This window comes from Capsicum annuum, chromosome 10 (genome assembly GCF_002878395.1).
Source record: "Capsicum annuum cultivar UCD-10X-F1 chromosome 10, UCD10Xv1.1, whole genome shotgun sequence".
Taxonomy (NCBI): domain Eukaryota; kingdom Viridiplantae; phylum Streptophyta; class Magnoliopsida; order Solanales; family Solanaceae; genus Capsicum; species Capsicum annuum.
Genome location: NC_061120.1, coordinates 99,536,943 through 99,560,869, shown reverse-complemented (window position 1 = coordinate 99,560,869; position 23,927 = coordinate 99,536,943). Strand labels below are relative to the sequence as shown.

At 37.7% G+C, this 23,927-nt stretch overlaps 1 protein-coding gene across 18 annotated transcripts in view; it reads left to right on the top strand.

Annotated features, from left to right (window-relative positions):
• Positions 1-17,087, top strand: part of LOC107845531 (DNA mismatch repair protein MSH5) — a 78,501-nt gene extending 61,414 nt beyond the window's left edge. For 7 of the 18 annotated variants that reach the window (XM_047398075.1, XM_047398076.1, XM_016689905.2 and 4 more), the window contains 4 exons: positions 10,060-10,091; positions 10,163-10,186; positions 16,536-16,651; positions 16,719-17,087. In XM_047398075.1, coding sequence (XP_047254031.1) covers positions 10,060-10,091; positions 10,163-10,186; positions 16,536-16,651; positions 16,719-16,805 — 259 coding nt within the window. In that variant the 3' untranslated portion in view covers positions 16,806-17,087. Of the gene's footprint in view, positions 1-10,059; positions 10,092-10,162; positions 10,229-14,969; positions 15,024-16,179; positions 16,252-16,535; positions 16,652-16,718 lie in introns of those variants that run through there. The other 11 variants (XR_007045814.1, XR_007045816.1, XR_007045815.1 and 8 more) reach the window with 11 other exon arrangements.
• The last annotated feature ends 6,840 nt before the right edge of the window (positions 17,088-23,927 follow it).

The window sequence follows — 23,927 nt, the reverse complement described above, 5'->3', positions numbered from 1 at the left end:
ACTCAGGGATAAGGATAACATAATGTCTTAGTCAACAGTTTCAATCCAATGGTACAGAATCGAATGCATATACATAGATATATCACATGTCGGGATAAGGAACAAGGCTTAATTTGCATTTTAAAACTTTAACCTGGATTGTGTAGCTCAATCGTCATAACATGTACCCACGGGCTATATGTGCCCCAGCTCTCACCCCCTAGTCGGGCCCCAGTGCGTGTAGCTGTACGAACCAGAGAATAATCTCATATATATGCACGGGGGACTCGAAACTCCCAATCATATACTAAGGTGACTTAATCACCCGATCATGTGATGATTTACGGGTGACTTAAACCTGCCTAATCATGAAATAATAACGTGGGAGACTCGAACTTCCTTGGTCACTTTGACCTCCGCGTCGGCAAACACGGTTTCCAATATCCGTCACTCGGACCTTCACTTTTACGACTCAACCACACAACCTTTATTAAAGCCCAATTAAAACATTTATCACACAATCCCATTTATTGAACCATATTTCACATTAAGGCATACATTGTTGGTATCGTCATACCAACTACACTTGCAAGGTAATAATCAACATGCCAAAACAATTACATCACTTGGGGAAATTCATAATCCCGTTGGTTCAATTTTACAAATTCCCATGTTTCTCATAATTAAAACCAGTTTCGCATTATGGGGTTGGGGTCATAACTTCGTCAGAAGTCATAGGTTTGGGAAAATCACATTTCCCTAGTTCATTCACCATACCCATGCACCCACAAGTTAAAAACCATAATTAAAGCATGAAAAAACATATGTAAACCATGGGCAAACATTGTTCAATAACAAGCATTCAAAACCCTCAACCCTTGTTATAAAACCAACATGAATATCTCATGAACAATACTTTAAAACATGTGCTTTTAACAAATTAACAATGAGGGAAAAGTACCATGCCTTAAACACCAAGAAATTTGGAGAGAAATCAACTTTTGAGCCCTTAGATGACCAACTTGATGGAACCCTAGCTTGACTTGCTTAAGGGAATTTAGAGAGCCTTTTGGAGTGTTTGGGAAATTACTTTGATTTGTTTCTGAGTGCTAATGACACCCTAAAGAGGTTATAAGGCATGGGTTTCAATTTGGGTTAAAAGGAAAATGTCCAAAATGCCCTTAACTTAAAAGGTGAAAAAGTGCCGCCATTGACTACGGGTCAACCGTTGACTCGTAGCCACTCCTTACGACTCATTACCACAAGTCGTAACCAAGACAATTTCTGGGACCCCCACACATTGCTGACCCTACGACTCGACTGGTACCACTCGTAATGAGACCCTACGACTTGTAAGGTCCAGTCGTAGTCAATACAGAATCCAATTGAGTAAACACTGGACATTCTACGATTTGCACCCAACGACTTGTAACAAGTCCTTACGGCTCATAGTGAGCCGCTCGTACTCAGAGCAGAACTTAGCCACTTAATTTCTGATTTGGTTAGGATTGGGCCCATAGGACCTGTCAAGACCCCCAATGACTCGTTCCCCCAAGTCGTACTTTGGACAATGACTTAAGCACCATTCACTTGACACCTTACGACTAGGGCCACCTGATCCGTCAAGACACATTACGACTTGTTAGATGAGTCGTTGGCAAGGCAGAAAGCTTAGAACTCAGAAAATTTTTCGAGGACCAAAAACTCGGGGCGTTACATACTTCCCCCTTAGGATCATTCGTCCTCGAATGATAGGACAAGACATTTATTAGCACGATTTGACTTTGCATACCACTACTCTTACCTTTAACAGAGACAGAAAACAAAGATGCCAAGGAAATCACCATTTCCTTTAACAAAGTCAGAAAACAAGGATGTCAAAGAATACACATACCTTAAGCACAATTATCTGGAACGGGAAACAAGAACGGGTACTTGGACGTCATGTCCTTCTCGGTTTCCCACGTAGCTTCCTTAACCTTTTGGTTCCTCCAAAGAACCTTTACCGATTCCACCTCCTTGGTCCGCAACCAATAGACTTGCCGATCCAAAATCTCAACTGGGACTTCCTTATAAGATAAGGAGTCGGAAATACCCACCTCCTTCAAAAGAACAACCGTCAAAGGATCGTCCACACACATTCTCAACATCAAAACATGAAACATAGGATGAATGGAGCTCAAACTAGAGGGCAACTCCAATTCATATGCGACACTTCCAACCTTCTTCAAAACCAAGCCACCTCCTTTGCCTGAGATTCAATTCTTTCTGGGTGAACATGCAGGTTCTTATGATCAGAATAAATATCAACACGGACCATTTACAAATAATGTCGCCAGATCTTTAATGCAAACATCACAGCTAACAATTCCAAGTCATGGGTAGGATAGTTCTTCTCATGAACTTTCAACTATCTAGAAACATATGCAACCACCTTGTCATGCTGCATTAACACATAACCCAGCCCTACCCGAGACGCATCACAATAGATAACAAAACCATCAGTGCCCTCAGGTAGAGTCAAGACCGGAGCCGAAGTCAACTTATCCTTCAGCTTCTCGAAACTACCCTCACAAGCGTCAGACCACAAGAACTTCACCTTCTTCTGAGTCATCTTAGTCAATGGGGCCGCAATAGAAGAGAAACTCTCTACAAACCTTCTATAGTAATCGGCTAAACCCAAGAAGCTTCGAATATCGGATGGAGTTGTGGGTCTATGCTACTTAACCACCACAGCCTTTTGTGGATCCATCATGACAACCTTCTGTGGATCCACCATGATCCGTTCACTAAAAACAACATGACCCAAATAAGTCATAACATTCAACTAGAACTCACACTTAGAAAACTTTGCATATAACTGTTGTTCCTTAAGGGTCTGCAACACAAGGCGGAGGTGATCGGTATGATTCGCCTCACTCTTAGAATACACCAAAATATCGTTAATAAAAACAATGACAAACAAGTCTAAGAACTGACGGAAAACCTGATTCATAAGATCTATAAACGTGACCGGGGCATTGATCAAACCAAAGGACATCACCAAAAACTCAAAATGACCATACCGAGTTCGAAAAGCAGTCTTAGGGATATCCGCCTCCCTAATCTTCAACTGATTAATCTTGAAAAAGAACTTAGCACCCTAAAGTTGATCAAAGAGATCATCAATAGTCGGAAGTGGATACGTATTCTTCACAATTACTTTATTCAATTGGCGGTAATTAATACACATCCGAAGGGAACCATCCTTCTTACGCATGAAGAGAATAGGAGCATCCCACAGAGACACACTAGGGTGGATAAAACCCTTGTCAAGAAAATCTTTCATCTTTCAACTGTTCCTTGAGTTCCTTCAACTCAGCCGGAGCCATCTTATTAGGAGGAATAGAAATAGGACGAGTGTCTGGAAGAAGATCAATCCCAAAATCAATTTCTCTATCGGGAGGAACACCAGAAAGATCATCAGAGAAGACTTCAGGAAATTCACAGACCACAGGGACAGTCTGCAAAGAAGGATCTTCGGCTCTAGAATCCGTAACATGCACTAAGTGATAGAGGCACCCTTTGGAAACCAATTTTCGGGCTCTAAGGTAGTAATATGCGAGATGAATTTTCCCTTAGGCACTAGAGAACTACCTTCCCATTCGATTACCGACTCATTTGGAAAATGAAATCTGACCCTTCGGGTCCGATAATCAGGGGATGCATAGCATGAATGCAATCAATCTATCCCCAAAATCACATCAAAGTCTAACATGTCTAACTCTATTATATCCACCAAGGTCTCTCTTCCATGGACCAACATCACACAACCCCTATAGACCCTTCTAGCCACAACGGAGTTACCCACCGGGGTGGACACAAAAAAGGAATCTGGAATACGTTTAGGATCAAAGTCAAAATGAATAGCCACATAAGGGGTTACATAAGAGAGAGTAGACCCAAGATCAAGTAGACAATATACATCACGAGAAAAGAGTTTAAGCGTACCAATAACAACATCGGGGGTCGCCTCAGAATCCTAGCGAATGGTAAGAGCATACAGACGGTTCCGACCAGTGCCTGAGCTAGAAACAGAAGTAGCACCCTTTGGTGCAGGAGCGGATGAAGTAGCAACAGAGATCTTATTCGCCCCAGATGCAACCTTAGAAGGACAATCCCTTAGCAGATGATCAGTCTGACCACATTTAAAACACTTATTCCTCTCTTCCTCGCCAAAATCACCATGCACCTGACCACAAAATCTACAAGGAGGATACAATGGAGCTGAGTGAGCCCCACTGGCTTGCGAGTGGGCCCATAGTGCTCTAAACTCATTATCATACTGAGAACGACGGTCACTTGACGACTTCAAATAAGGAGCACTACCCGTAAAGTAGGAACTAAAGTGGCCCCATTTCTTCTTAGACCACTTCCCACCGTCTCTACCACTTTGTTGCTGACCTCCACCCTGATCCGAATAGCGATTCTTACTTTGCCTTTCACTCTTCTCCGCTTGCTTCTTCTTTTCTTCCTCAACTTGTTGCATATACACCACAAGTCTAGAGATGTCCATATCCTTGTTCAACAAGGCAACCTTGCGCTCCAAGATCAACTCACGGGACAATCTAGAAGTAAACTTCCTCATTCTAGCCCTCATGCTAGACACTAATTCAGGAGAGTAATGCGACAACTGATGAAACTTCAAGGCATACTCCTTAACGGACATCCTGCCTTGCTTCAAGTTCACGAATTCCTCGGCCTTCGCCTTCCTCAACTCCGGAGGAATGAAGCGGTCAAGGAAAGCACTAGAAAATCATCCCACAAAGCGGACTTAGCATCATCACCCCTAGACTGGTCGTACTTCTCATACCATTGCTATGCTACATCCTTCAACTAATAAGTTGCAAACTCTACATCCTTCACATCAGTAGCATGCATCATACAGAAGATCTTTTTCATTTCATCAATAAAGTTTTGAGGATCTTCCTCAACTTTAGAACCAGTGAAAATAGGAGGGCTCACCCTCATAAATTGGCCAACCCTAGTGGTCTCAGAGGATGTAGCAACAAAAGCAACCCGCTCAGTCTGGGAGGCCACCAACTGGGTTAGCAATTGAATCGACTGGCGAAACTCAGCATTAGACATATCAGCTCGAGGTGCCTGAGGATGGATAGAAGGAACTGGTGGAGCTCCCTCAGGGCAATTAAAAGCAGCGACCCTCGATCAGGTTTGAACTCTTAGAGTTGGACGAGTTTCGTCCACATTGTCCTCGGACAGGACAGAAGAGTTGCTGTGAGTATCAGATATTCTAGGAGGCATGATCTGAAAAACGAATGCACGGGAATTAGAAGAGATTCAGGACCTTAGACTCTGTAGCTTGAAATAGAATAACAAGAAAGGAAAATATTCCTAAATGTCTCATAGCCTTTGTGTGGCATGCTACAAACCCATAAATGAGACTCTACTCGACACGACTTTGTTGGACACCCAATGACACCAAACCTAGGCTCTGATACCATCTCTGTCACGACCCGAACCAGGGCCTGGCGGTGATGTGTATCTCAAGTCCCACGTGGACCGGAGATTACCCCCTGCACCTAACCAAACCAAACACATTATCCCCCAAGGTCGGATGAATTCCGAACATATAACAAGATTGCGTGCAACAAGCTTAAGGAAATTCAAAACAAGTTCATAACCAACGACCGACGATCGGCCAAACAACTGACCGACACCTCCCAATAACCACAGTAATCCAAACAGAGCCTTCTAAACTAAGAGCCAAGACTGAATATCAATAAAGTGTCGGGATATGCCCCCGAACATAGCCAAAAAAAGTCTGAACAGTCTGAGAAATAAGAGACCAAGACATGAAATGTAGACTTCAAATAAGAGACCAAGACATGAAATGTAGACTTTCGATGTATGAAAGCTCATCACTTCAATGTCAACTCACGAACTAATCTCGAATTCTAATCACTAAGCAAGAGGAGTAGAAGTATGACCAATTCTTGCATCGCGTGGGGATACAACGTCCGAAGATGGTTAGCAGGGTGAACGCTAGCATGTAACTCAGGGATAAGGATAACATAATGTCATAGTCAACAATTTCAATCCAATGTACATAATTGAATGCATATACATAGATATATCACTTGTCGGGATAAGGAACAAGGCTTAATATGCATTTTAAAACTTTAGCCTGGATTGTGTAGCTCAACTGTCATAACATGTACCCACGGGCTATATGGGTCCCAACTCTCACCCCCTAGTTGGGCCCCAATGCATGTAGCCACACGAATCGGAGAATAATCTCATATATATGCACGGGGACTCAAACCTCCCAATCATATTCTAAGGTGACTTAAGCACCCGATCATGTGGTGATTTACGGGGGACTCGAACCTCCCTAATCATGAAATAATAATGAGAGGGACTCGAACCTCCCTGGTCACGTTGACGTTTTCAGTATCGATCACTCGGACCTCCATTTTCACGACAACGACACAACCCTTATTAAAGCTCAATTAAAACATTTCTCACATAATCCTATTTATTGAACCATATTTCACATTAAGGCATACATTGTTGGTATTGTCATACCAACTACACTTGCAAGGTAATAATCAATATGCCAAAACAATTACATCACTTGGGGAAATTCACAATCCTTTGTTTCAATTTTACAAAATTCCCATGTTTCTCATAATTAAAACCAGTTTCACATTATAGGTTGGGGTTATTACCACTTCAAAAGTCACAAGTTTGGGAAAATCACAATTCCCTAGGTCATTCACCATACCCATGCACCCACAAGTTCAAAACCATAATTAAAGCTTGAAAAACCATATGTAAACCATGGGAAAACATTGTTCAATAACAAGCATGCAAAACCCTCAACCCTTGTTATAAAACCAACATGAATATCTCATGAACAATACTTTAAAACATGTGCTTTTAACAAATTAACAATGAGGGATGAGTAACATGCCTTAAACACCAAGAAATTTGGAGAGAAATCGACTTTTGAGCCCTTAGATGACCAACTTGATGAAACCCTAGCTTGATTTGCTTGAGAGAATTTAGAGAGCCTTTTAGAGTGTTTGAGAAATTACTTAGATTTTTTTCTGACTGCTAATGACACCTTAAAGGGGTTATAAGACGTGGGTTTCAATTTGGTTAAAAGAAAAAATGTCCAGAATTCCCTTAACTTACAACAACAACAAACCCAGTGTATTCCCACCTAGTGGGGTCTGGGGGGGGTAAGCTGTACGCAGTCCATACCTCTACCTCTAAAGAAGTAGAAAGGCTGTTTCCGATAGACCCCCGGCTCAAGTCACGAGATACCATACAAACTCATAGTAAAGCACAGAACTAGATTACATAACATAAATACGGCACCCATAAGTATTAGAAAACAGAGGAAAGCACACAGATTCGTAATAAAACATGGAACACGGAATCATAACAAGTGTCGTCATTGACTGCGGGTCAACTGTTGACTCGTAGCCACCCCTTACGACTCATGGTGATGAGTCGTAACCAAGACAGTTTCTAGGACCCCCACACATTGTTGACCCTACGACTCGACTGGTACCCCTTGTAATGAGAACCTACGACTCGTAGGGTCCAGTCTTAGTCAACATAGAACCCAATTGGGTAAACACTGGACATCCTACGATTTGTAACTAATTACTCGTAACGAGTCCTTACGACTCAGTGAGCGACTCGTGCTCTGAGTAGAACTTAGCCACTTAATTTCTGATTTGGTTACGATTGGGCCCATTGGACCCTCAAGACCCCCAACGACTTGTACCCCCACGTCGTATTCAGTACAGTAACTCAAGCACCATTCATTTGGCACCTACGACTAGGGCCACCTGACCCGTCAAGATACATTACGACTCGTTAGATGAATCGTTGCCAGGGCAGAAAACTCAGAACTCAAAAAAAATTTCGAGGACCAAAAACCCGGGGCGTTACAACAAGTCACATGCCAATCTTTTCCCTTTTACAGACTGCACCTAGAAGTATCACAGAATGAAAAATTATCTAGTTAGTCTATTGTAGTGATTGATCTTTCCAGGGAACAAAGTCCTCACTATCCATGTTAGTTTAGCCGACAAAATAATAATGACTAGAAAATGGTTGTTAATCCGAAGCCATCAAACTAATTGTTGTGCAAACTAACTATTCAATAGTGTTTTTCATGACTTGATTGCCCATGGCAATGAACAGATGATTAATACAGGGTGTCAATGACTTTGATGCAGAGTTATTATTCGTGCATCTGTTGTATTGAAAGTGTTTAGCGCATCATGAATAAGAAGCATACCTTTAGGAAGCGTTTAACCCCTCAAAGTGCTACCTCTCGGGCCAAATCTAGATTAATTGCTGTCCAAAGCGGGTTCCAGACTGGTAAACCAAAAATGAAAAACAAGGCAATCTTAATTCAATGGTATCAAAGCAGGCAAAGGTCTCAGGTTCGAGTCTCATAACCGTCTATTATCAAAAAAGAATTTTCACATGCTTTTGGACCATGTAAATGAATGAGGCCCATACATGAGACGCTTGTTGAGTTGATATATTTAGTAAATAAAAGTGTGCTCTTTCTAACAACTTAAGTTTTTGGATGAGATGGTCACACTTTAAACATTCTCAGATCAAGGACCAAAATGAGTTGTGATGTCTCTTAGGCATTGAGCTAGCTCAATATAGATCTGCCTTTGTCAATTCACAACATATGTATATTCTTGACGTCCATGAGGAGATAGGGTGAGAGATTGTACATGTAATGATGCTCGCCTGGATCCAGACGTTAAGCTCTTAATTGGTTTGGGATGCTCTTAGTGATTGCAAAAAATAAAGAAGGTTGGTTGACGAGTTGAACTATCTTACTGGTACTTCCGAACTGGTTGCCTTCTAGTTGAGTACTGTAACTTAGTTTTTGGATTCTTTATGTGGAATTACTCTAGGGAAAAGTTTAGTTTACAAGGATTACGTACAAATAGATTGTTCGGTATACAACACAAATTTTGCAAAGTTACCTTTGATGGACAATGTATCTTTGGATAGTGTTCTAGTTGGAGATATTATTGGTGTCTTAGAACGGTAAGAAAAATATGTGATTGTTAATGAAGTGGGTTGAGAACCATGAGGTCTCAAGTTCAAATCCCAACAGAGACAAAAAAAACTGTGTGATTTCTTCCCATCTGTCTTAGGTTTGGTGGACAGAGTTACCTGATATATGCTGCTACTGTTGGTGGGAGGCGGCATGTATCCCATGGAATTAGTCGAGGTGCACAGAAGCTGGCTTGGACACGACTGGCATAAAAAAATGTGATCGTCAAATTTGGTGTATCAGTTGGATTACCAGTCATGGCGATGACTAGTATGATCTCATATAAATGAATTAAACTACTCAAAGAATTAAAGTTTCACGAGATTGGTTGGATTAAGCTTGTGTAATAAGCAAGATACACTTCATCTTGTATTCAATCCAATACTTCATTTGAAGATAAGAACACAAAAATAGACCAACATTTTGTGAAAATAAGGAAATGATGCTCCCAGGAGCATAATTTCAAGTTTCATAAATCAAATGATCAGCTTGCAAATATATTCACCAAGTTCATTACCAGTGCTCCAACTAGCTACATATATGCAACTTGTATTTACCCACTTGAGGAGAAGTGACCTTCTGATGGATAAACTTAGATGTCACTAGCCAAAATTTCAGTATTAGTATTTTACATTCTATTGGAAACAACCTCTGCTACCTCTCTACCTTAATAGGGTAGGAGTAAGGTTGCGTACACACCACCCTCCCCAGACTCCACTTGTGGGATTATGCTGGATATGCTCTTGTCTTCATTGTTGTAGTATTTTACATTCAACCTAAATGACACTTTTGACTTAAGGTTCCTGGCATTGCATAATTTACAATTGACTATTCTGTTTTTCGCTTTAGTACATTATGGGCTACACATTGCTTGATGATCTTTCAACTTTTACCATGTCCACATGTCGGATTAAGTTTTTGTGGTTGTTATTTCTTCTCTGGAAAAGGTATTATCACTTATCTTTTATGCGTGGTAGGTTGGTCCCTGGACGTGCTCTCCTTAGTTATGGTAAGAGCAACTTTCATACCTCGAAAGCACATACAAATTATAAACTTCTAATGCACTGCTTTGTTCTGCAGGGTTGCATTGTGCTCAGCTAGCTGGTACGTTAAAACATAACTTGAAAAATTCCACATGTTGATAGGGTAGTAATATGCTCCTTTGGCCTAAGACTATGAGCACCAAATATTTGTAATTTATTTTTAACGGTGTCTGACTACTTTTATTGTTGCTTAATGTTATTATATCTTTACATTTGGGTAAGTAAGAAGATAGGTATTTGGTTATGTTAGGGTTTAACAGAGGAGAAAAGAAGTAAAGAAGAAAAACAAAGAGACTTGACTTGGAAAGTTGTTTTATTGATCATCAGAAATTGAAATATATACATCGGCTTAACTAAAAGATGTATGTGTTAGAATATGAGTAGGAATAGGAATAACATATAAAATCCTACTTGGAAAAGGATTGTAATGTAGTGTCCTATTAGGAAAAGGGTTAGAATGTATTGTCTATAAATAGGGCCTCAATGTAATAATGTAGTTACAACAATTCAATAATACTTTTTCTCCTATATTTCTCACATGGTATCAGAGCTTCCACGATCTTGGTAAAGAATCAAAGAGTTTCCGCTGCCGGCGGGCGGCTATAATCCATATATGCCGCCCGTCTGGCCAATGATTATGTTAGTAAAAGTTGGGTCACTGACTCACTGTGTATCTTTCTAGTGACTATTTTCTCGTATCTTTGCGTAACACCATGCATCTGTTCGGTGACTACTTTTTCATATCTATTTTTCTTAGCGCCGTACTTCTTTTCGGTGACTATTTTCTCATATCTGATTTGCGTAGCACCGTGCATCTTTCAATCTGAGTTGCATAGCACCATGCATTTTTTTGGTGACTCCTCAGATTTAATTTACATAGTTCCGTATGTCTTTCCGGTGACTCCTCAGATTTTTTTCAGTAGGGTCGTGCCATCATTCTGATCCTTCCCATATAATTTCTCGTTTCCAGTAGGATCGTGCTGTCATTCCGACCCTACTCATATAATTTCTATTTCTCAATAGGGTCGTTCCATCATTCCGACCCTACACATATTTCTCTTTTTTAGTAGGGTCGTGTTATCATTCCGGCGTGTGAGCATGTTTCGGCTAAGTTTCCAGTGACATTCATGTTCAAGATCTACTCGTCTCTTGATTTCGAGATGACCCGTATATTTTATACCAGTTTTCGGCAATTTTCCAGCGACACATCGACTTTACGACTATATTTACTACTTTTCGGATCATTTTTTCTGTTTGTTCCGTTTCAATTGAGGTCTCCCAGACGTCCAAAGCAGTCCTTATCAGTTTTCTTGCAGAATCTTCATCAAGTCCCTCACCGATTCTCATATTAGTTACATCCATAACAAGCTTGGTAAATATGTCTTCTATGCACCAGCTTGAGGGGGAGTGTTAGAATATGAGTAGGAATAAGAATAACATATAAAATCCTACTTGGAAAAGGATTGCAATGTAGTGTCCTATTAGGAAAAGGATTGGAATGTATTGTCTATAAATAGGGCCTCAATATAATAATGTAGTTACAACAAGTCAATAATAGTTTTTCTCCTATATTTCTCACAGTATGAAACTACTAAAAACTGCTAACTGATTACTGCTGGCTGAAAATAAGGAACTAAATACAAAAATAGCTAATAGAGTTTTAAACAAACTAGGAAAGACAAAACAGTTAATACTTAGCAATTTATTCTGCCAACATTTATTTTCTGCCTTGAATATAGGTGCAATAATCCAAAACAACACTGCAATAATTGAGGCACAACAACACTCCTGCTTCAAGAATTGCAGACTCTTGAGTTTTCTTCTGAGAAACTCAAATCTGCTAACATGAAACGGCTTTGTAAACAGATCAGCAACTTGATCTTCTGACCCGCAATACACTAGCTTCACCTGTCCTACTTCTTGCACTTCCCTAAAAAAGTATAATCGGATATTAAAATGCTTGGTTCTTGCATGAAAAACAGGATTATGAGAAGTGGCTATGGCTGCCTGATTGCCAAGAAACACTTCAGTGCTTTCTTGTTGTTCTAAATCAAGATCTATCAGGATCTTCCTTAGCCAAAGAGCTTGTTTTATGGCTGCTGTTGCAGCTATAAAGTCAGCTTCTGCAGTTGACTGTGCCGCGATATCTTGCATCTTTGAGCACCATGAAAAATATCCTGAATAACCTGAAGTGCTTTTCATCTCATCACCTGATCCTCCCCAATCACTGTCAGAATAACCTTGTAACTTGGAATCCTGACTTTTACTGAACTTAACACCATATTCTAAGTTTCTTTGACATGCTTTATCACTCTTTTAACAGCTTTCATGTGTATTTCACTTGCACAATCCAGAAATCTAGACAAGACACTTACTGCTTGCAGAATGTCAGATCTTGTCGCAATGAGATACATGAGACATCCAATCACACTGCTATAACTTGCTTCATCAACCTTGTTACTGCCATCATCCTTAACCAACTTCTCTTTCTGATTCATTGGAGTGTTCATAGACTTGCGATCTTCCATTTTGAACTTCTTCATTGTCTCTCTTGCATACTTCTTTTGGCACACAAACACTTCATTTTGAGTTTGATGAATCTGCACTCCAAGAATGTAAGACATTTCTCCGAAGTCTGTCATCTCAAATGCTTCCATTTCTTCCCTGAATTCCTCTATCAACTCAAGTTGTCACCTGTTAGGATAAGATCATCAAAATATAGTGAGAGAACCACAATATCAGAATCTCCTTTTTTTTTTTTAATAAAAAGAGTTGAATCACTTAGGCGTTTCTTAAAACCTAAGCCTTGTAAATGCTCATCAATTTGACTGTACCAAGCCTTTGGAGTCTGTTTTAAACCATAAAGGGCCTTCTTCAATAGATAGACTTTATCTTCTTGTCCCTTTACAGAAAAGCATTGAGGTTGCTCCATGTAGATTTGCTCCTGCAGAAAACCATTTAAAAAAGCTGACTTGACATCTAAATTGAAAGATTTTCCAACCTTTCTGAGAAGTAACAGCTAGCAATAGCCTTATAGTGTCAAGTCGAACAACCTAATGTTTCTGAATAATCAACTCCAAAATTTGTGAATAAATTTTTACAAGTCTTGCCTTGAGCTTGGTAACACAACCATCAGCATTCAATTTTGTGCGGTAAACCCACTTCACACCAGTGACCTTCCTATCTTGAGGTTTTTCCACAAGCTGCCAAGTCTTGTTCTTCTTAATCATTTCAAGCTCCTCCTCCATTGCAGCTTGCCACTTGGGATCTAAAATAGCTTCCTCAAATCCAGAAGGTTCTAAAATGGCCACATTGCATCTCTGATATATGTCAGAGAGCAACCTTGTTCCTTTCATTGGTTGACATCAATGTTCTCATCAAAATCTGATAGATTGCTTGTAATCTGCTTCTGCTTAACTTCCTCCCAGTCCCATTGTTCATTCTCCATAAAAAATACATCTTTGCTTACCATAATTTTTCCAGTATAAGGCTGAAAATTCGGTAAGCTTTAGAGATTGTAGTGTAACCAATAAAGACTCAAGGTTCAGCTTTCTTGTCTAACTTGTCCCTTTTAACCTGTGGAATATGAGAGAAACACAAACAACCGAAGATTTCAAGTTTTGTAAGGATGACTTATACCCATGCCATGCCTCAAAAGGTGTCTTTCCCTCCACTGCTTTGGTAGGCAACCTGTTCAGCAAAAAAATAGCAGTGTTAGTGCTTCTACCCATAACTTCTCTGGTAGGCCCTTCTCATACTATAAGCACCTCGACATCTCCATTATCGTCTTATTCTTTCTTTCATTGACACTATTCTATTTCGGAGTTTATGGGGCAGTAAGTTAATAATGCTCAATCCCTGCATTTTCACAAAACTTTTTAAGCTGATTAAATGTGTACTCAGTACCATTATCTGATCCAAGTATTTGCATCTTGTAACCACTTTGATTTTCTACCAAAGCGTTGAACTTCCAGAACATTTCAGGTACTTCAGATTTGAACTAGAGAAAATAAATCCAACATATTCTTGTTATGTCATCAATGAATGCTATAAAATACTTACTTCCATTAGGAAAAGCAGTCTTATGTGGTCCACGTAAATCAGTATGGACTAATTGAAGCTTCTACGGTGCTTTCCAGGTTGGATGCCTTGGCAAAAGGGATTCCACTTTGCTTTTCGAATTGACATGTGTTGCGGCTTGCGTGCTCATCCTCCATAGATGATAGTCCTTGAACCATATCGTTCTTCAACATATACAAGAGTGCCCTATGATGGAAATGTCCGATCTCTTGTGCCATACATTTGTTGTCACCATTGACTCTAATAGGCACCTGACTTTCCCTCCATTGGATCAAAGGAAAAAACATTTTCCTCTCATTTTAACTTGACAGATTTCTTGATCCTTTGGATCAAATATCACACACTTTTGTCCCCAAACTTAAGCTTGAAGCCTTTTCCAAAAGCTGCCTCACACGCAACAAATTTTTATGAAGTTCAGTAGCAAAAAGTACATCTAAAATTAACTGTGTACTTGAGTGGCTTTCAATAGCTACTGTGCCTTTCCCTTTGGCTGGGAGATAATCACCATTACCAATTCTGACTTTAGAGATTGCATATCTGTCTAACTCTATAAAAATCTCCTCATCATGAGTCATGTGATTTGTACAATTGATGTCAATTAACCAACTTTCGCTAGAACTTTTACTTGCAAAACAAATAGCCACAAGCAATTCCTCTTCTTCTTGTTGATCTGCAATTTTTACTTCATTGAATTGTTGTGGTCCTTTCTTTGCAAATAATCTCAGCGTGGCCGAGTTTATGACACTCTATGCATTTCATATCAGGTTTTCTCCAATACTTGAAGTGAGGATGATTTCTCTTCCCACAATGCTGACAAGGTGGAAATTTTCCGTCTTATTGTCGCTACTAAAATTGCTATCACTTGCATCACCTTCTGTTGACGTAGCATAGCCCTTCTTGAACTTTTGCTTCTTGCTTTGCCTCCAGTATTGAATTGTTGCGTTGCTTGCAGCGTTCCTTCAACAGCTGCCTTGTTTCTCATCATTCTTCTTTGTTCCTATGCTTGCAAGGAGTTCAAAAGTTCCGCCAAAGTAATATTTGACAGATCTTTCATATTTTTCAGTGAAACACTTGTTTCTTAAAACTTTTCAGGTAAAGTAACAAGGATTTTATGCACAATCCTTGTATCAGAAAGTTCTGCACCAAGTAATTTTACCTTATTGGCCAGACTATCAGTTTATCTGAGTACTCTTTAATTGTCTCAGATTTCTTCAATTTTTGCATTTCAAATTCCCTCACCAGGTTTAATACCTTCATACCTCGAATTCTTTCATCTCCATGATATTCTTTTTTCAGAAAGTCCCATATTGCCTTAATTACGAGTCATGATTCTTGAAAAAATATTAGGAGATACTGCAGCATAGACAAACGCCTTTGCCTTCCTGGTCTTCTTCTCTTTGTGAGTTTTTATCTGAGTCGCTGTAGGATTGCCCGGTAAAGGAAAAACTTCATAATCCTCTACTGCTTCCCAGCGGTCACATGCATCCATGTAGGCTTCTATCCTAACAGCCCAAACCTGATAATTTTCTCCATCAAAAATTGGCGGAGCAATTGATGAAAAACTGCTCTCACCTTCCATAATTCTGCAATCTGATTTTTTGGAATGGTCTAATTAATGTTTAAAGGGCTCTGATGTCAATGTTAGTGTTTAACAGAGGAGAAAAGAAGTAAAGAAGAAAAAAAAGCGACTTGACTTGGAAAGCTGTTTTATTGATCAGAAAAAAAAGCGACTTGACTTGGAAAGCAGTTTTATTGATCATCAGAAACTTAAATATATATATATATATATATATATCGGCTTAACTAAAAGATGCAGTAAACTACTCCTAAAAAAGTTGCTAACTGATTACCGCTAGCTGAAAATAAGGAACTGAACATAAAAATAGCTAATAGAGTTTTAAACAAACTAGGAAAGAGAAACAGCTAAAACTTAGCAATTTATTCTTCCAACATTTATTTTCTGCTTGAATGTAGGTGCAATAATACAACTTCCAACAATACTGTAATAATTGAAGCACAACAACAGGTTACAACTCTATGTGGAAGGTGATATGAAAGTTTGATTCTTCTCTTGCATATATGATTTTGATCATCTTTCTCATATTAGCAGAATCAGTAGTATGAACATATGCCTTGCGAAATAAAATGAAGAATACATATCATAATCAGATTTATGGAAACAGTCCTATAGTGGAACTAAACGTCTTTTGCACTCAAAGTGTTTTGTCACTGTACATAATTGTTATCCCTTGTAGTGTCTTGGAATAGTATTTGCACGTCCTTTATGATCAAAAAATTTCATTTCATAATTCGTGTACTTGTTCCTGCAGGATTACCTGATGAAGTTCTAGAGCGAGCAGCCGTAATATTGGATACTCTCAAGAATGACAACCAAGTTGAGAAACTTGGCAGTGAGAACATAATAGCTCAGGATCAGCAGTACAAGGTATAATATCATTTTAAACAACAATGGTTGTATCAATTCCAAACCATCATTTACAAATTGGATGCAGGATGCAGTGGAGAAGTTGATAGCCTTCAATGCTCAAAAAGGTGATCTGTTCCATTTCTTCGAAGAGATCTTTTCTAGCCAGTCCTAAAAGGAGGGGTATCGTACTTCTTTGAGTTCTCTTTCACATTCCGTTGTGACTCGGTTATATATGTGATCAATAATGCAACTGTATCCATGAGACCTTTTGTGGAATTATAATGTGTAACAGTGTAAGGCGTAGTCGGTATCTTTTCTCTTGAGTCTCTTTGAGCTTTGGAAGGCAAAGAAATTGGCTACTTTGATAAAGGAGACTAATTTCGTCAGCATGGCTGATGGCTCTCATTTACTTATCGAAAAAACTGAATCGAAATTTAATTTTGGTTTGATTTTTTGGTTTTTTGGATTGGTTCCGGTTTTAAATTTTAGAAATTTGGTTAAACGGTTAGGTTTTTGGATTTATAAAAAAAGAATTCGGATAAACCGAAAAACCAAAATTATATAAATAATATATATATATATATATATATATATATATATATATGTAAATATACTAAAAATATAATATAATCTGATATAACATATAAATATATAAATTGTAATCATTTAGTAACCCTCAATCCTAATATACTGCTTTGCTTTAGACCCTAACATTAACGTGAAGGCTGCAGCAACGCTCAACTATCTTCAGTTCGTCAATTCATTTGAAATTTCAAAATCGCCAACGATAGTCGTTTGCTCAGTTCATTTGCTCAGTTCGTCACTGCCGTCGGCAGTCGCTGCCATCACGCCAGCTGTGATGACTTAGCGAGGTTGATATTTATGGTTATTTCATGCATGTTGAATTAATTATATTTGGGAATGAAAAATAGGTTTGAAAAAAAGATTATTTTTTTTAGAAAAATCACCAATTTTAAATGCTCACTACTTTAATCTTTAAAACCGAAATAAAAATCCGAAATTACCGAACCGAATTTGTAAAAATCGAACCAAATTGAAATAATTTTGGTTTGGTTATGGTTTTCATTTTCGTCAATCCGAAAATCGAAAAAATGAATTGATATTCAACAATCAAACCGAACAAATTGAATGTCCACCCCTATTTGTAGTGTCTTATATATAATCGTTATCTCAAATGCTACTTGCGAACTCTTGAAAGTTAATTCAAATTGGTAATTGGGTAGCTTTGTGAATTAACGTGATTATAAAACCTATTGTAAGTTTTAGCAACTATTTTGAGGGATGACGGTGGTTATAAATTTATGAAGAAACACACTTATTTTCTAGACTATCAGAGCGACGTTAAAGTGTTTTATACCAGAACAAGACTAGATTTTTATTTCTTTTAATTTTTGACAAGTTATTTTAATTTCCATGCGTCCTAAACTAGACTCAAAACCAAAAAATGAATGGCTTTTTTTTCCCCCCTTTTGAAACCCACGGAAATTCACCACCTCTGTCACAACTTCCGTCCTTTGGGTCAGCACTTTGTGGTAAGGGGAAAGGACATGGCATGGTTATTTTAAAAAAAAATGACCCATAATTGAAAAGGCGGACATGATATAGCCAGTTAGCTAAAGTAATTTTCCTTTTTAGCCATTTGGTCCAATTGAGCACATGCAATCTCTATACTCAATTGATACATTTTTATACCACATTGATACACTTTTATACTATATTGGTACACTTTTTAAAAAAGAGAAAGAAAATTTTATGCAAGCACATGCAGTCCCTATACCCAATTGATATTCTTTTATACCACATTAATATACTTTTATACTGCATTGATACACTTGCAGTGTTCATATACTCAATTGATACTCTCTTATACTAGATTGATACATTTTTTAGAATGCATGTAGAAACTACATAGAGTCGTATAAAATATGAATCTAAATAATAATTGTAGTTAAAAATTGTATAAAATGTATATATCTATTTTCTTTTTGATGTCTGACTTGTTTTATTTATAGTTCCTCTTTTGGACTAGCAATAATGTTGGGGCTTCGTTTTTGGATTTGGGGAATTGCAATTGAACTGTTGAAGAAAGTTGGAATTAGGTTTTTCATTTTGAGTCTGAGTTGCATTATTTGCTCCTCAAAATCCTATGTATTTGTTTTGGTAAAACAAAGTTTGTTATAATAAAACTTTCACATGGCTTTTTTGATAGTCAATGTCATCATTCCATAAATATACATAATGCATGTTTCAACGTATAACAATTGTGGTTATGCGAATTTCAAAAAAGGAACGGATTTTAAAAAAAAAATAAAAAAGCTGCAAAAAAAAAAGTATAAAAATAATGAAAAAACACAAAAGAGCAGTGATTTTTTATAATAGAATGAAACATCAATTTTTTTTTTAAAAATAAAACATAAAAAAAACAGCAAAATTTTAAAGTAAAATGAACTAGCGTTTGAAAATAAAAAGAGAAAAAACCAGAAGTAACTAGCATGCAAAATCCACACATTTGCTTTGCAAAAGGAAAAGTTGAATTGTGATGCTTAATGGCTATTTACTAGGTTTTTAAATTTAGGGGCTAGTTTTGTGGAATTATTTTAGTGTTAGGTGTTATTTTTGTCCTTCCCCCTTGTGGTAATATGTTCACTTTGCAATAACTCGTAAACCACATGAAAGATGTAAACCGCACTAGGCAAGCCACATGTGATGAGCTCATGGCGAGTGGAAGATGGAGGTTGAATTTGATTCCTGGCCTTTGACATGAGAAACCCACCTCCCAACCACTCAATCATCCCTTGTTGACAATATATTTCTCGTGATAGGTCGAAGTAGCCGAACATCGTAAGTTAAATAACATTGGTTTACCTTCATGATTTGTAATGGGATAATTGTAAATTGTGATTTTTATCTTTAATTAGAGGTCTTGAGTTTGAGCATTCTATATGAAAAAAATTATGTTGGGAGTGTTGCCCCTAGAATGGGCATTATAATGTGTCAATCCAGAATAGTTGGGCTTCAATGTCAAACACTTAACAAGAAAACAAAAAAAAATATAGGTTTAACTTATTTGCTTTGTTTATTTTGTTTTACTTATTTTTTTTAGTCCAATTAATTTTTGTTTTCTTTTTTGGCAACACTTCCACATGACGCAGAGAAGGATCCGACAAAAATAGTGATATGCTAGTTAGCCTATATACATCAGCCAACAAAAAGGACCAGGCAAAATGAAAGGATCTGAGGTCAAATTGGGTATGAAGAACCTGTTACCAAACATCTCAGCAATTGGGGTGGTGGATTGAAGCTACCTTTGCACTCCATTCCAGCTCCACTTGAAGAATCAATAAGCTAAGTACATGCAACCTTAAGAGGTAAAGGTTGGTTAGTGTATTACTAGTTGATAAGAAGAAGTAACCGTATACAAGATCCTATAGAGTTGAAGAGTGAGCCTACACCATTTATCAGAGAACACAGTTGCAAGAAAAATGAAAAACATAAGAAAAGAACTATAGCTAGGCAGAGCAAGGAAGAGCAGAAATCACTCTTGATAGTTGAGAAGACAACATCTACAATCAAAGAAAGAAGACCACAGATATTGATCACCCACAAGAGGAGAAGGAGGAGCTCAGCATTGAAATACGGCGGCAACATTAGTTTAGGTGTTAGGGATAGTGAAGAGGATAGAAGAGTGACTTTTTAGGAAACCCTACAAGGATTATATGTCATATAAGCTTGGGTCAACCGAGTTGGACTTGGAGGGTGAATCTAAAAAATAGACCCAAATCAAGGTGACTTTCAAATTTTAGCCTCAAATAAAAAAACTTTCTTAAAATAGCATTTACCTATTAACTCATATTTTTTTGACAAAATTTCCCCTCCAATATATTCACTTTTAGTTTCTTTTTTTTCGAAACAAAACAATCAACTTTCTTCCAAAACAAAGTGATTGATCTCTCTTTCTTCAAAACAAAACAATCGATTTTCAAACAAATTCCTAGCCGCAAGGTTTCTTCCAGATAAGAACTTCATCATTGAAATTCTCTAATTCTTTGGGGGTGGTTGGGTGGATTTTAGCTCTGTGTAAACAAAATTCACATTTAATTTGCAACAAATTTATACATTGTTGAAGCACACATATAATTTGCAGTAAATTGTAGCTTATTGATGCATTGCGGTAAAATTTTAGTTTGTTATATAATTAGCATATTGATTTGATTTTTGGGGAGGTGAACGTAAGCTGAAGTTGGGCTATGCTGTTGTTGTAGTAACATGTTTTCCATTGAGGAATTGTGTCAAACAGGTTGTGTAGATTTTGTTATTGTGGCTATAATTGTGTTTGAGTAGTTGCATGGGGTTGGTATTGGAAGGAAAGACCATTAATATGAGAGTTAACATTGATCGCAATATTTTTTGGGAAGGCCAAACGTATAAGGTCAAGGTGGTACAAAAAATTAGTCCCAAGTATTTCAAACTAGTGGTATAACTAGCATTAGAAGATGATGAAGAATTCTGCCGAACAGGTTATTGGGAGTTTGTTATTGCAGTTATAATTATGTCTGAGTAGTTGCGGGGGTTTGATCTTGGAGGGAAAGACCGTTAATATGGGAGTTAACGTTGATCGCAATATTTTTTGAGAAGGCCAAACTTATAAGGTTAAGGTGGTACAAAAATTTAGTTCCAATTATTTCAAACTAGTGGTATAACTAGCATTAGAAGATGATGAGAAACTTTATTGAACAAGTTATGGGGAGTTTGTTATTGCGGTTATAATTGTGTTTGAGTAGTTGCGGGGGTTTGGTCTTGGAGGGAAAGGCCATTAACATGGGAGTTAACATTGATCGCAACTTTTTTTGGGAAGACCAAATGTATAAGGTCAAGATGGTACAAAAAACTAGTTTCGAGTATTTCAAACTAGTGGTATAATTAGCATTAGAAGATGATGAGGAATTATGCCGAACAGGTTGTGCGGATTTTGTTATTGGGGTTATAATTGTGTTTGAGTAGTCGCGGGGGGTGGTCTTGGAGGGAAATACCGTTAATATGGGAGTTAATGTTGATCACAATATTTTTGGGAAGGCCAAACGTATAAGGTCAAGGCGATACAAAAAATTAGTTTTGAGTATTTCAAACTAATGGTATAATTAGCATTAGAAGATGATCTACAACTTTTGCCCGACAGGCAAAAATTAATCCGCCAAACGAATAAGTTATGCCCCATGGGCAGTTGTTGACACTAGCTTAGTGCGTAATATTTGGTAGATGATCTATAACTCTTGAATAAGAGGCAAGACTTTTAGATCACAAAAGAATTTATGGCCCATGGCCAAAAGTTGACACTGCATGTCTATAAAGATTTAACAGATGATCTATAACTCTTGCCCTAGAGGCAAGACTTAGACAGCAAATGAACAAGTTATGCCCCATAGGCAAAAGTTGACACTGCCTTAGTCTGTAATAATTTGACAGATAGGCGATAACTCTTACCCTAGAGGCAACACTTAAACAGTTATACCCCATGAGCAAGAGTTGACACTGGCGTAGTCTGTAATGATTTGGCAGATGACCTATAACTCTTGCCCTAGAGGCAAGACTTAGACAGTTATGCTCCATGGGCAATAGTTGCCACTGCCTTAGTCTGTAATGATTTGGTAGATGCCCTATACTCTTTCCCTAGAGGCAAGACTTAGAAAGTTATGCCCCATGGGCAATAGTTGACTATGCCTTACTCTTTAATGACTTTACTTATTGAAGATATATATATATATATATATATATATATATAATCTTTTGTTATTTCATTTTTCACAGGGATTGTGCTCAGAATGGATGAAAAAAAATGAGTATTGAGCAATACAATATGGGACAATCAATTGAAAGTATCGATAGAAATAATGAGCTAATGGTTATTTAACCAATGTTGGAGACTGAAATAGCTGAAGAAATAGGGCAGCCATCCAAGATTAAGAGGGTACGACAAAAAAAAGAAGAGGATAATTGATATCGAGACTACTCTCCTGAGACACAATGCCTCTTTAAATGAGGTAAATGTCAAGTCAATCTTCCTTGACAAACAAAATATGGTGACGTGGATGTCAAACATTCCAATTACATGCAACATCTAATTTAAGGTTATCAAATCAAGCACACCAAAATATTTAATGAGATGTTTGGACGACAACTGCATGTGGCCGTTTCATGCCTCGAAGATTGCCGATTCTTTGCCTTCTCAAGTTACTATATATGAAAAGGCTCACAGTTGCTCGGTTGATTTCATAATGTCCAACCACTGGAATGCAGCATCAAAGGTCATATGTGACAACATACTAGAGCTTGTGCGTAACTCTAGTAATGTAATCACACCAAACTTTGTGGTAGATGAAATGTGAAGGAAATACAGAATAATCATATCCTACAACAAAGGATGGCGAGTGATACAACATGCCTATACGATGACAAGAGGAACTGCAGAAGAGAACTACAACAGGTTGCCATCGTATCTTCACATGATATAAGAAAATAACCCAGACACGTACATAAACATAAAGAGGGATGATAAGAACAGGTACAAATGCCATACTATTGAAATTGAAAACTTTTGCCTAAGAGGCAAAAGGTTATTCTTTAATTGCACTGATTAGATTATTAATATATATGCAAATCTGGCCTTATGGGCAAGACTTAGTTTAGAATAGGTACAAATGCTATACTATCGAAATTAAAAACTTTTGCCCAAGAGGCAAAAGTTTATTCTTTAATTACACTGATTAGATTATTAACATATATGCAACTCTTACCTCATGGGCAAAACTTAGTTTAGAATAGGTACAAATGCTATACTGTTGAAATTGAAACTTTTGCCCAAGAGGTAAAAATTTATTCTTTAATTGCATGCTTAGATTATTAACATATATGCAACTCTTGCCTCATGAGCAAGTCTTAGTTTAGAATAGGTACAAATGTTATACTGTTGAAATTGAAAACTTTTGCCCAAGAGGCAAACGATTATTCTTTAATTGCACTTCTTAGATTATTAACATATATACAACTCTTGCCTCATGGGCAAGACTTAGTTTAGAACAACTACATACTGTTGAAATTGAAAGCTTTTGCCAAAGAGGCAAAAGGTTATTCTTTAATTGCACTGCTTAGATTATTAACATATACGCAACTCTTGCCTCATGGGCAAGACTTAGTTCAGAAAATTGTTGTGCTGTGATTATAAATATCAAATGCAAATTGTTACTAATATTCTTTTGCTCAACATAGGTTTCAGGAT